Source organism: Fukomys damarensis, unplaced genomic scaffold (assembly GCF_012274545.1).
Source record: "Fukomys damarensis isolate Sample0158 unplaced genomic scaffold, DMR_v1.0_HiC HiC_scaffold_4, whole genome shotgun sequence".
Lineage (NCBI taxonomy): Eukaryota > Metazoa > Chordata > Mammalia > Rodentia > Bathyergidae > Fukomys > Fukomys damarensis.
Window position 1 is genome coordinate 7,102,190 of NW_022900916.1, and position 12,836 is coordinate 7,115,025.

A 12,836-nucleotide genomic window follows, 5' to 3' on the forward strand; every position below is an offset into this window, starting at 1 on the left:
TTTTTTTTTTTTTTTTGTCCCCCGGGCTTTGTGACAAGCTGAGCATGGCTCCCCTCTCACTGTGGCTTACTCATGATGGTGCTGATTTAAAATGAGCACCCACTGCCTCAGCTGCTCCACCTGGGAAGTTGGTGCTACATCCCCAAGCTGTTTTCCCACTGTGAAGTTTTCTGTCCTCTTGACATGGAGAGATTGCAGAAAGGGTTTTGATCCTGAGGCAGGAATTTGCCAACAGAACTCTGCTGTCCAGATGCTCACAGCAAAATCCAGCACCTTCAGATAGAGGCTTGGGTGGAGCCAGCCTACTGCCCCAGCCGGCAGGCATCCGGTCTCCAGGATCACGTAAGAGGCTCCTGTGCCTCCGGCCCCATCTTAGTTTTCCCAAATGCAGTAACTCTTGAGCTGTAGTTTTTAAAGTACTGTGACTCTCTCTGAGTCCTGCATATCCAGCAGGAGAAGGAGCCCAAGAGACCAGCTCTGCATTACTAAAGACTGTGGTTTTTAGACCAGTCTTAAATCTGAAGCAAAGGTATAGATACGTCCCATGCACTCCTGCTCCCTACCCTGGCTCCGCCATCACCCACACGCCCATCACTGTGTGAATTTATCGCAAATGCTGAGACCACAGCGACGCATCGTTCTCACTGGAAGTCCTTGATTGCTGTTAGGGTCTTCCTCAGAGTTGTCACCCTATGGGTCAAACATGTATATAATGGCATGTGTCCACCATTACATCATATTTTTGCTGTCCTAAAATCCTCAGGGTCTGAGTATTGTTAATCCCTCCCTCCCTTCTGAAGCCTAGAAACCACTGATCTTTCTACTATCTCCATATTTTTTCCGTGAGGCTAGATTTTTGTTGTTCAAACACTCTGCCTGTAACCTTGCTCAATGCTGCTGTTGCCCCACTGACCTATAATGATAACGGCCTCCCCGGATTTCTTTTTTAACCGAATTCCATCAGTCCAGGCCAAGTATAAAATCACACAGTGCCTTACTGTAGGCCTGAATTCTATGGTGTAATTGTAACAGGAATCTCTAACTTTGGAGAATCGACTGTTCCTCGGTGTGCTCCCTGGTCTCCCTGACATATGCTCCCAGAAGAGCCTGCGTTCCCACTTCCATGGAAGGGTGTCGGTCTTCAGGTGGGCCCTGTCCAGCAAGTGGTGACCTTGGCTTCATGAGGACCCTGGGTTTCAGGGCTGGACACACCAGATTCCTGGTGCAGTACGCGACTCTGTTTCTCACATCTCCCTGTGGTTTCTATGCTGGCTTCGCAACATGTATTCCCACCACGTTCTGAGCCCTTTGATGTGACCTTCTGGTCATGAAGTCTCCCAGCACCTGTGTCTTTCAAGTCCAGTGAAGGCCATATTTAAAGGCAAACGCGCGCTTTCTCAGTGTGACACTGAAACAGCTTGATCATTTTCACTCAGAATTACTTGCATCTTAGCAGGGCTGAATGCTACACTCAGTTAACAAACCCTGAAATTTAATTTCCACTTGTGCATTCGTCCTGCTGATGAAGCATTCACGTCCGTACCACAGAGAGGCTCTGCTTTCGCTCCCACCCTGCTCTGACACGCAGCAGGCCAGGAGAGACCCCTGCCGTGCAGCCCAGAGTCGGTGTGGAGCCCAAGCTGCCGTGCACCAGATGCCGCTCCCCGGATACGGAGCGGGCCGGGCAGGGGCATCAGTGCGTCCTGCAGAGGGGACCAGGCCTGCACGTGTCGGAGCCATGGATCACGTTCCTCTGCCAACGTCCCCCTTGCCTCCACTGTGCGGAGCTGAGAAAGCAGAGCAGCAGTGCGTCCGGCTGGCATTTCCCCCCCTAGGGACTTGCCTCCTGGAGCGTACAGACGGGACACACCAGAGTCCCAGTGCCCATCTTCACGGGGAAAGACCTGCAGCCCCTCGGCCAGGGTAGACCCAGACCCAGAATTGTCGGTTAGCTCGGCCTAGGCTAAGTGCTGGGTTCCCATGCACAGCTCACGCAGGTAAGTACAGCAGAGGAGAACAGGCAAGATGTTGCTGCAGTATGTTTTTCATCTGTGTTTTTTTTTTTTCCCCCAGAAAACAACTACATCCAGTAAATCAGTTGTGAACTTTGAATGTCAATAAGCAGAGTTTTGAGATGAGGGGAACTATAAAAATGTATGAGAGTATTAGAGAAAACAAATGTGAACATGGGGATACCGTGTCTTTAGAATTTTTTAAAAATTGGAAAATGATTACTGTAGACAATTCTCAAATGACAGCTGACATCACTAAAATATTTTGAGAATTTTTTACAAGAATGCTTCAAATTTTATTAATATCTGCGTCTCCCTGAAAACACCTCAGGATGCCCTCAATATTGTGAGAAGAATCTACTTTTGGAATACACGTATAGCTCAGCCTTTCACTAATTGCACTTGCTGCATGCTTGTTAGGGTTAGCTTTACTTCAAGTCTTTATTCTTGCTACCTAGATAATTTTTGTTCAACTGCTCTAAACATACTAAGCAAACTTGATTCTAACAGTAATAATATATCTTTGTCACTGGTTCTGTTAATTCTAATGATTGGTCCTAGGCTGTTCCTCCCCTTCCTTTAGGAATGGTACCTTCCAGTCTCTCCATGTGCATGAAAAGTGACAAGCATGGGTCCCCATATTTCTACTTATTGGGCCACCCTAAAGACACGGTTTGTAAAATCTGCATGAATATTATCTTTCTCTAATAAGCCTTGGTTTTGCATATGTTTTTAACTGATGTATAATGCTCTTTCATAGTAGTAGCTTGCCTAATTACTGCTAGAGTTCTAGAAAATATTCATAGCTGAGAACTTATCAGTGATGAGGATAGGATTTGTGACTCATGAGAGTATGCAGTGCACTGCATTCTGGGAGGCCAGTCCAGCACAGCCAAGCAGGAAGGAAGGCATGAGGGAGAACAAACAACAAGGCAGTACTAGCTGAGTTCTGCTCCTCACACTTCACAAAGTCCTCCCCAGACTCGTGTGCAGGTATTTAATTGAGCTCCTCTCAGCCTACGGCTCCACCTTAAAGCACCCTTTTGCACCAGACAGAAAGCCACAGTCAGCAGACATCCCCACCCACCCAGGAACTCTGCACTGTGTGCGGCATCATGGGTATTTCCCAGCCTGTTTTGTCGCAGTTGGGGCATCAGAAGTAGATCTTCCCCGCCCCCTTCTCACTGATGCACCAAATTTACGAAATTGTTCTTCCTAAAAACAGGCTGTTTGTGACTATTTTTTAAAGCAGTCATAACTTTGTGTCTAAACAGTATCCCCCACTATTTCAAAATGAATATTCCCAAGCATTGACTATGTTTTAGCCTCGCTTTTGGTCAACATTCTGAAGGAAAGGAAAAACATCATACACGTAAGCTGTATAGTTGCCTTGCACTTGTTCAAGCAACTTTTTTAGCCACCTCACCGCTGTCAGGTCCTACAGCAGCATGTGGCTCCTGCCAAAATTTAATTGGACTGGGAGTTTACAGTGTCACTTTGGCTTCTTAGCAGCACCTAAAACTCATGCCCAGTCCCCATGGTTAGCCATATAAGTCAAACTGGCACATTTCTCATTCTGGTTTGATTCTGCCCCATTCACACTGTGAATTACAGCTGTGGCTAAGCTTCTCTCCACCGCATTATTTTAAGCTAACTCTGAACTTTTCCTGAAATATATTCCCTGATTATTAATGATCTTGGTAATTACCATCTAGGACTGACTTAAATTTAACGTGAAAGGTAATGTAATTTGCTAACTGAATTATATAATTGGTCTCCTGCTAAACATTCCTTTATTAAATAGTCTTGTGCTGGTAAAAATATCTACACACACCCTGTCATAATCCCTCCTTGAAAATGTCTGCAAAAAACCTGTTTCAAGAGAATTGTTTCCCTAAAATGTCTGTCTCTCAAGGATAACTTACTAATCAGGGGAAAGCCAAGTTAGGGCATGAAGGAATAGTTGTACTGTGCTAGAAAATTTTTAAAGCCATGGAATAATTACTGAGGATATCTAGCCCAGTTGGCCATGGTCTAAAGAGGTATATTTTTCTGTTCCTGGCGGGAGAGAGGTCTGTTTCTGCTATATAATTTACTGTAGTCTGTAATCCATTGGGATGAGGGTGTCTGAAACAACTCACTTGAGTCACTAATTTTAAAAAGGTAAAGGAAAAAGGGCTCTTTGTGGTTTCTCCATCCCACAACCTTGCTCAGGGATTGGGACGTAAAAGGTACTAAAAAGGGGCTCAGGCAAGTGTATTCACGAGGTCATTGGGGAGACCGGGAGAAATCGGGTGAGGGAGCAGCACAAACAGTAGTGGCAAAAGGTGATAAAAGCTTAGCCTCGTCCTAGAACACTGCACAGCCGGGCCTTGAGAGACGCCTGTGATCTCACCAGAGTGAGCAGGACAGAAGGCTGTTTCTAAGGCACGGAAACATGTAGCAGTCAGGGATGTGTGCTCGAATGGCTGTCATAGACTTGCTGGGCATTGGACAGGCAGCAGGGGGCCCTCTAACCAGCTCTGGGGCTGGGCACGTCTGCAGGTCACTGTGACCACTTTTGCAAAAGAAAAAGTTTATTTTCAAGGCAGCCAAGTAAGGAGGAGACCCAAGGCTTCAGTGTACCTTAAATGCAATACAGAGGCCAGGCCTTGGGGAGATTTCAGGGGCAGAGAAGGGGTGATTGTAGGCCTGGGGAACGGTGACTGGAGAGATGTGGTCTGCACTGTGTGACAATCTTCATGGTTCTTCCTGGGACGGATGCCTGTTCAGAAAAGGGCAGCACTGGCATGAGCTGAGGGTGAGCTTTTCAGCCTCTGGCCTAAAGAAGTCCATGGTTTCAGCAAATGTCCTTCAAGTCCCTGAAAAGTAACCCAGGCGTGGTGGCACACAACTGTAATCCCAGACTCAGGAGGCTGAGGCAGGAGGATCGCTGTGAGTTCAAGACCAGCCTGGGCTACATAGTGAGTTCCAGGTCAGTCTCAACTACATAGTGAGACCCCATCTCAAAAAACAAAAAAGTGTACAAACAAACAAGTAACCCAGGCAACCATGACCATCACAATCCACAGGTCAGAGGTGGCGCCTGCAGTGACAGACTGCAAGTAAACAAACAAACAAGTAACCCAGGCAACCATGACCATCACAATCCACAGGTCAGAGGTGGCGCCTGCAGTGACAGACTGCTCAGCTGAGCGGCCTCATGTGGGAGGTCACGACTTTGGCAACGGTGACTTAAGAGCGAGACACTGTGGACAAGTGAGGCAGAGGCTTCATCCGACTTTCCTCAGAGGAGAAGCGTGACAGGAAAGTGGAGGAGAGGGCTGGGGGAGGCTGCAGGGGCCCTGCCCGCTTTCTAGATGAAACTCTGGCCACTGCTGCTTTTCCCAGACTGGCGGGGCAGGGTTAGAAAGGAGGAGGGTCAGAGCGGGCCAGGCTTAGAACCGAGGTCCTGCCTGGCCCAGCACAGCACCAGCATGTAGCGCCCAGGAAACGGCGTCTGCTGTGAGGGTCGCGGGTGGGAAAGCCCTCACCTCACATGCAGACCCCAGCATTGACCTCTCCCACACACAGCCTTGTTCTGCACTCCCTGAGGGACCCTCAGTGCCAGTCCTGGGGCCACGCCCCTGGTTGCTGTTTCAGGGGCAGCCCACAAAGGTAAATGAGAGGCTGTTTCTGTCCTGAGGCGCTGTCTTGGTGGGGAATGTGTAAGAAAAACCCTCTCCAGTCGCGCTACATGAGGAAATCCTGCTTGGTTTCTGAAAATGCACCTGTCTTTTATTTCTCTTTGTTTCTGACATACTGCATTTTGAAATCTGAATCCCACCAAGAATTTAAAGGAAAGCAAAGGTGTCCCCTCGGAGACTGTGGGCATGGTGACAAAATCCTAGCGCTGATCCTGCCCCTCAGTCCCTCTGGAACCCCCGGCCCCACTCAGCGCTCAGGCAGGGCGTTCTCTGTGGCTTGGGCAGATCGCCCACGCCCTTCCCACTCGTACCGCCCTCCTCGCCTCTCCTGCGAGGTCCCCTCTAGCTTGTACCTTCTGTCTGTCACCACCGAGCCAACGGGATCACTGTTCTGTTCCATGGGTCCGTGTGTCTGGTTCTGGCCAGCACCGTGCTGGTTTTGCTACTGCATCTCTCCAGTAGGCCTTGAAATCAGGTGCTGTGATTCCTCCAGTTGGTCTCTTTGTCCTCGAGCTTGCTTTGATTATCCAGTGGTTTGTGCTCCCACATGAATTTAGGCTTTGCTTTTTATTTTTTCTTGTTCTGTGAAGAATGCCTTTGGAATTTTGATGGGGATGGCATTGGATCTGTGGATCGATTTGAGTAGCATGGGCATTTAAACGATATTAATTCTCCCAATCCGTGAACACGGAGGTCTCGCCACCTTTCAGTGTCTCCTTCAGTTTCTCCCTTTAGTGCTCGTAGTTCCCATGATAGGGGTCTCCCACACGCTTAGCTCATTCCTAGGTGTTGTATTTCTCTTGTGACTGTCATGACTTGGATTGCATTCATGATTCGTTTCTCAGCAAATTCATTATTGATATATAGAAAAGCTACTGATTTAGGAATGTTGATTACATATTCTGCTGCTTTACTGGATTTATCAGTTCTAATTGTCTTAATGGTTTTTGTATGCTGACTTTATATCCTGTGGTTTTACTGAATTTATCAGTTTTAATAGTCTTTTGAGGGAGCATTTAGGTTTTTCTATGCATAGAAAGAAACAGGGACCATTTGACTTCTTTCCTATTTGTATGCTTTGTGTTTGTTTCTCTTGCCTAACTGCTCTAAATTTCTAGTACTAAAAGAATAAAATTTCTAGTACTGCATGGCATTTTTGTTTTTTATTTTTGTAGTACTGTGGATCGAACTTGGGCCCTTATGCTTACAAGGCAGACAGCAGAACCACTGAGCTAAATCCCCAGCTCCTCTGAAAAGCAGTGAGAGTGGGCACCTTTGTCATGTTCCTAATCTTAGAGGAAATGCTTAGTTTTCCAAAATCAGTATGTGACTGGCTATGTGTTTGTCATGCAGAGCCTTTATTATGTTGAGAGATGATCCTTCTACATCTGAGATACTCAGAGCTCTTATCATGAAGGAATGTTGAATTTTTCTGCATCTGTTGAGATGATCAAGTGACTTTTATCCTTCTCTGGTTCAGTAAGCTCCTGTACCTGGATGGCTATGTCTTTCCCAAGATTATGGGAATTTTCTGCTATTATATCATTGAATAGGTTTTCTATGTCCTTAGTTTTTATTTCTTCCACTCTGGGAATGCTGATAACACAGACTTTAGTCTTCTAATGGTGTGCCCAAGATCTGGAATGCTTTGTCTTCTAATGTGATATTTCAAAAGACCTGTCTTCAACCTCCAGTATTTTTTCTTCTGCTTGATCTAGTCTGTTGTTGAGGCTTTCCCCTAGATTTTTTTTTTAAAATCTGACCCACAGATCGCTTATTTCCAAGATTTGTGTTTGGTACTTTTTTTTAAAAAAATCTCTCTCTTGAGTGGTGGTGCATGCCTATAATCCCAGCACTCAGGAGGCTGAGGCAGGAAGCTTTCCCCTAGATTTTTTTTTTTAAATCTGACCCACAGATCGCTTATTTCCAAGATTTGTGTTTGGTACTTTTTTTTTAAAAATCTCTCTCTTGAGTGGTGGTGCATGCCTATAATCCCAGCACTCAGGAGGCTGAGGCAGGAGGATTGCTGTGAGTTCGAGACCAGCCTGGGCTACATAGTGAGTTCCAGGTCAGTCTCACTACATAGTGAGACCCTGTCTCAAAAAAAAAAAAAATCTATCCCTTTGCCGAATATCTCATTCGCACACTATATTGTTTTCCTAATGTTGTTTAACTGTTCATCTGATTCTCTTGGATCTGCTTGAGCTTTTCAATTATTCTTCTTCTGAATTCTTTATCAGGCACTTCATCTTCAGTATGTTTGGAATCTTTTACCAGAGTTGAATCTCAATCGTGCACTATATTGCTTTCCTAATGTTGTTTAACTGTTCATCTGATTCTCTTGGATCTGCTTGAGCTTTTCAATTATACTTCTTCTGAATTCTTTATCAGGCACTTCATCTTCAGTATGTTTGGAATCTTTTACCAGAGTTGCTGAACTTTAAAAGTGTATTACCTTAGGGTTTTATTCATATTTGTGTCCTATCTGGTGGGATGGATATTCTTTGACTTTTATGTATCTTACTAAGATGCATCATGGCATATTAGTTAAACAATTTGGAGTTTATCAAGCACCTGTAGCTTCTTAGACTGTGATTTGGGGTGCAGTGCACATCATACTGAAGTCAGATATTCCCAGCGTTGTGTAGAGTGTTGTGCAGGAGAGGGGACACACAAGCAGTTCAGGCAGGTGTGGCACAGACCACTGTGTGGGGGGTGCACTGCAGACTTCCTCCTGCAGGGGGAGTGGTGGTGGCCCCTACTGAGTGATATTGACTCTTACTTGACTCTTTGTAGTAGTCACTGCTCGTTGGTGGGGAGGGGCCTGAACTGTGTGTGCTAATTAGACACAGGTGTGGTTGGTCCAGGGCCTCACCTGAGAGGTGGGGCAGAATTGCAGCTCCTCCCATGGAATCACACCATCTCACTGCTGTGCCTGAGGAGACCAAGTGTGGTGTGGGTGCAGGAAAAGTTGTATTGTTCCTCCCTGCTTGGGCCCAGCAGAGATTGACCTCCCCCTCCCTCTCCCCCAGCTACACACACCTGTGCAGGGATGGGAGGGGTTTAGTCGGGTTTTTTGCTTTCCTCTGCATTGCCTGCAGGGATGACTCACAGCAGGCCGCAATGTGGCTGGAGCTGGGAGAGGACACAGCCATGGCTGGGCAGGTTCTCTGGACATCTCAGGCTGAGCACCTGAGGCAGGGGTCGTGCTCCGCCCAGGGAAACTGGGGCCTTTGTCTTCCTAGGGCATGGTTCTGGGAGGGGGCGGCCCACCCTCGGCCCTGGGCCCATGTGTGCCTGCGGTCTCAGAGGGCAGGCTTCCTGGATGCCCCTGTCCCCTGCCTGTGTTACGACCCCCCCACTGTGTGACACTCTCCTCGGGTTTGTGTCAGGGCCGCTGCTCCACATCAGGTCTGGCCAGGAGGCGGCCCCTCACTGAGCCCGCCAGAGCCATGAGCTGGATGACGCCCTCTTCCTGGTGCAGACTAAGCCACAGATTCCAGGCCTCCAAGAGGGGAGACCCCTCCTGGCTGCAGAACCAGAGCAGCCTGGGAATGTTTGGTTTCTCTTGCTGTGCTACTGCCCCTTGGTCACTGGGTTTTACTAGGTTTCTGTCTTCCTGGTGCTGAATTCCAGTGCCCTCCCAGTCTCTCACCTCCAGCCGCCAGAGCTGTGGCTCTGTTCTTTGGAGGAGCAGGTACATGAGGCTGCCTCTCTTCAGCCACATCTCTCTCAATGGTGATGTTTTTGCTTTTAACAAATTCCTGCCTATCCACTTATTTTGGTATAATGAGTCTTTGTGTTAAAAGTGAAGGAAAACTGGTTCATTGAATGTTCCAGGTAATTGTTTCTGACTCATCTAGGTTTTATTGTTTCTATAAAGCAGCCTCTCACATTGTAGCCATGACCTGTTGCAAACCCAGATTGTATAACGTTCCAGGGTCACCTCTGTGCTACAGAAATGCCAGGTACAGCTCAGGCTCCCAGAAACCCGGAGCAGCTAGGATGTGTGGGTGTGAGGTGAGCGTGGGCTTTCTGGGTCTGCCTTCTTTGCTGTGGAGAGGGGGTGCTGCAGAGATCTCCAAGACCCCTTCCTAGTTGGGTGCCGGCCATTGTTGGATGCTGTGGGGACCACAGGGAAAGTGTGGTATTGTCCCTTTCTCCAAGGGGCTCTCTACTCACAAAGGGGCCAAAATGCCTGAGCTGGGCCACACAAGTCAGAACAATGAGGGACTTTGAGATTAGAGGAAGGACAAAGGGCCAGGAGAGTGAGACGGGTTCTCCTCATCTTCATGTGCCCGTGAGAAACCATGGGGTGTGCAGGACAGGCATGCAGGAGAGCAGAGGGATCCGCACTCCAAAAGGAAGATGGATAGTGGCAGATGATTGTAATGCTGAGAAGCAAGTGATGTGACTGAATGTGGGCTTCCCACAGGAGAGAAAAGGGCGGCGAGGTGGAGGACTTCAGCACTTACCAGAGGCAAATCCTGTATCCTGCAGCTAACAGAAATGACGAGTGATAGAAGGCTCCTAAGCATCGCGTTCACCTGGACAAAGGGGTGGTGGAAATGTTTTGGGAAAGGGTTTGGCCTCCTCACTACCCTGAGAATTACCTGAGGGCTTTGTATTTGAAACACAGCCATGGATTTGTTTCACGGGATGAGGAGGGGGAGGAGCAGAGGCAGCATCTGTGGTTGCAACAGGCAACATGCACAGGTCAGCAGAATGAGCACCAGGGAGCCATCAGTACAGCACCCTAGATGAGGTGAGGTGTGGGAAGCAATAGGGTGTGAGATACAAGAGAGCTGGCAACACCAAGGCCCTGGAAAGAGTCCTCGTGGTATAAAGGTGGTATAAAGGAAATGGCTCAAAAAACATCCCCAGGTTAGATCCTGGATATTCCAGAAAATGGCGGAACTGTTTGGTCTGGGCAGAAGGGTGGGGTTGGGAGGGCACAGGGAAATTCAAAAGTGATGCTCTTGAGTAGCTCAGTGATCTTTCAGCACCTGATTAGCTTTGCTGGGCGCCCCTCTGATTTCCCAACTATGAAACTTAGGGTTCAATGACATGTTGCCTTAGTTCCTTTCAGATGCTAGAATTGAGCATATTAATGAGTGAACTAATTGGGGAATGTGAAAAACAGTGGAATATTAAGCTTTGTGTGGACATTCAGATAATGGCTCACACCAAGCAGTTGCATTCATCATATGTGAGCAGCTGGTGACAACAGAAAGGTAAAAGGGTCCCCCGGGCAGGAGCCTGGCAAAGGAGAGTGAGGGCAGGCAGCCCAGGACCAGCTCTAGGCTCCGTGGCACCTGGACAGGTGAGCAGTGACTCAGACTACTTTCCCTCACACCCCACATTTCATGGTTGGACACAATCATTTTAACAAGACCACTCGGAGTTTCTCTCATGTACTGAGTTTTTCTATTCTTTTTTAAATTTTATTTTAATGTATTTTAATGGAGCATAAAATTGTACATATTACTGGAATAACACGTGATGCTTTGATATATACTTGAATAATGTCTAAATCAGGTTAAATGTGTATGTCAAACATATCATTTACTTTATAGTGAAAGGTTTCAAATCTATTCTTGCTCCTTTCTAATTGTCACTTAGTACAACCTTTCCCTGCCCCAAAATATTTCCAGCCTCTGAGATGAACTTTTTTAGGTTTCACATATGAGTAAGATCACATGCTACTTGTCTTTCTGTGCCTGGATTATTGCATTTAACATAAAGACCTCCATTTCCATGCATGTTGTCACAAATGACAGGATTTTTCTTTCTTTTTCATGAATGAATAGCATTGCACTCTTGGTCACTCATTTTAAGCATTTAAATCGACTGCCCATTTTAATTGGGTTATTTGGTTCTTTTGCTTTTGAGTTTTTGTATTCCTTATATATTCTGTATATCAGCCCCTTATTCAGTGTATAATTGTCCCTTAGCTCTATCTATTGTTTCCTTTGCAGAGCAGATGTTTTTCAGTTTTAATGTAACACCATTTATTAGGGTAAACCAAGGCATGACAGACCACCAGAGCAGGCAAAAATGAAGCTACAAGCAAGATTTTATTTTCAGCCTGGGTGCAGGCTAGTCAAGGGTGACAAAGCCATTGTCCCTGGGGCTTGGGCAAGGGGAAACTTTCCAGGGAAGTTTGAGTAGGGTAGTACCAGGAGGAGTAGGAAATTCTATCCTGGAGTGAAGGTAGTCTTTCATTCTGGGGAAGAGGAAGTCTGGTGGTCTCCAGGGGTATCTGGACCCACAGATGTTGCTGTGTGGAGCAAGCTGTTTAATCTTGAACCTAGCCTTGGTATCCTGTTATCCTTTGGGCCTTGCAGGATGTGTAACTGAATTGCCTAGGAAGTTGTTCTCTTCTGCCTGGGAAGGGGTCTGACACCATTTGTCTACTTTTATTCCTCCTTCCTGTATTTTTTTTTTAAAGCCTTGCCCACTCCAAAGTTTTCAAGCACTTCCCTGTTATCTTACAGTGGTTTCATACTCTTGGGACTTTATTTAATTTTTTCATCCATTTTATTTTTGCAACTGGTGAGAGGGTCTAGTTTCATTCCTCTGCATGTCCAATTTTCTCACCACCATTCTTTCTCCAATGTGTGTGCTTAGTAACTTTATGGAAAATTGGTTGAGATTAGTGTGTTTATTCCTAGGTTCTATATTTTTGTATATTTTGCTCCCCTGGTATATGTCTGTTTTTATACCAATCCCATGCTGCTTTGATGACTATAGCTTTGTGTAGTATGCTTTGCAGTCAGGTAGTATAATGTCCCTTAGTTCTTTTTCCTTAAGATAGGCTTGGCTATTTCAGGTTTGGTCAGATTCTATATAAATGTTGGGTGGTTGTTCTAGTTCAGTGAAGCATATCAATGATGTTTTAATAGAGATCACCTTAAATCTATAGATCACTTTGGTTTGAGTACACATTTTGATAGGGTGTCACAGTTTCTTTCATCAATTTTTAATAGTTTTCATAGTAAATATTATTCAGCCCTTTGGGTAAATTCATAAGTGTATTATATTCATAGCTAGTGTAAATGTGACAGCCTCCTTGATTTCTATTTATACTGACATATAGCATCACTATAGATTTTTGTATGTTGATTTTGTATCCTGC

The 12,836-nt window shown here is 46.2% G+C and overlaps 1 protein-coding gene across 1 annotated transcript in view; it reads left to right on the forward strand.

The window, feature by feature from the left end:
- Magi2 (membrane associated guanylate kinase, WW and PDZ domain containing 2) overlaps nt 1-2,735 on the forward strand; it is a 439,692-nt gene extending 436,957 nt beyond the window's left edge. The window contains exon 20 of the mRNA XM_033756513.1: nt 2,596-2,735. Within this exon, the coding sequence (XP_033612404.1) occupies nt 2,596-2,720 (125 nt within the window). The 3' untranslated portion in view covers nt 2,721-2,735. The remainder of the gene's footprint in view (nt 1-2,595) is intronic.
- The last annotated feature ends 10,101 nt before the right edge of the window (nt 2,736-12,836 follow it).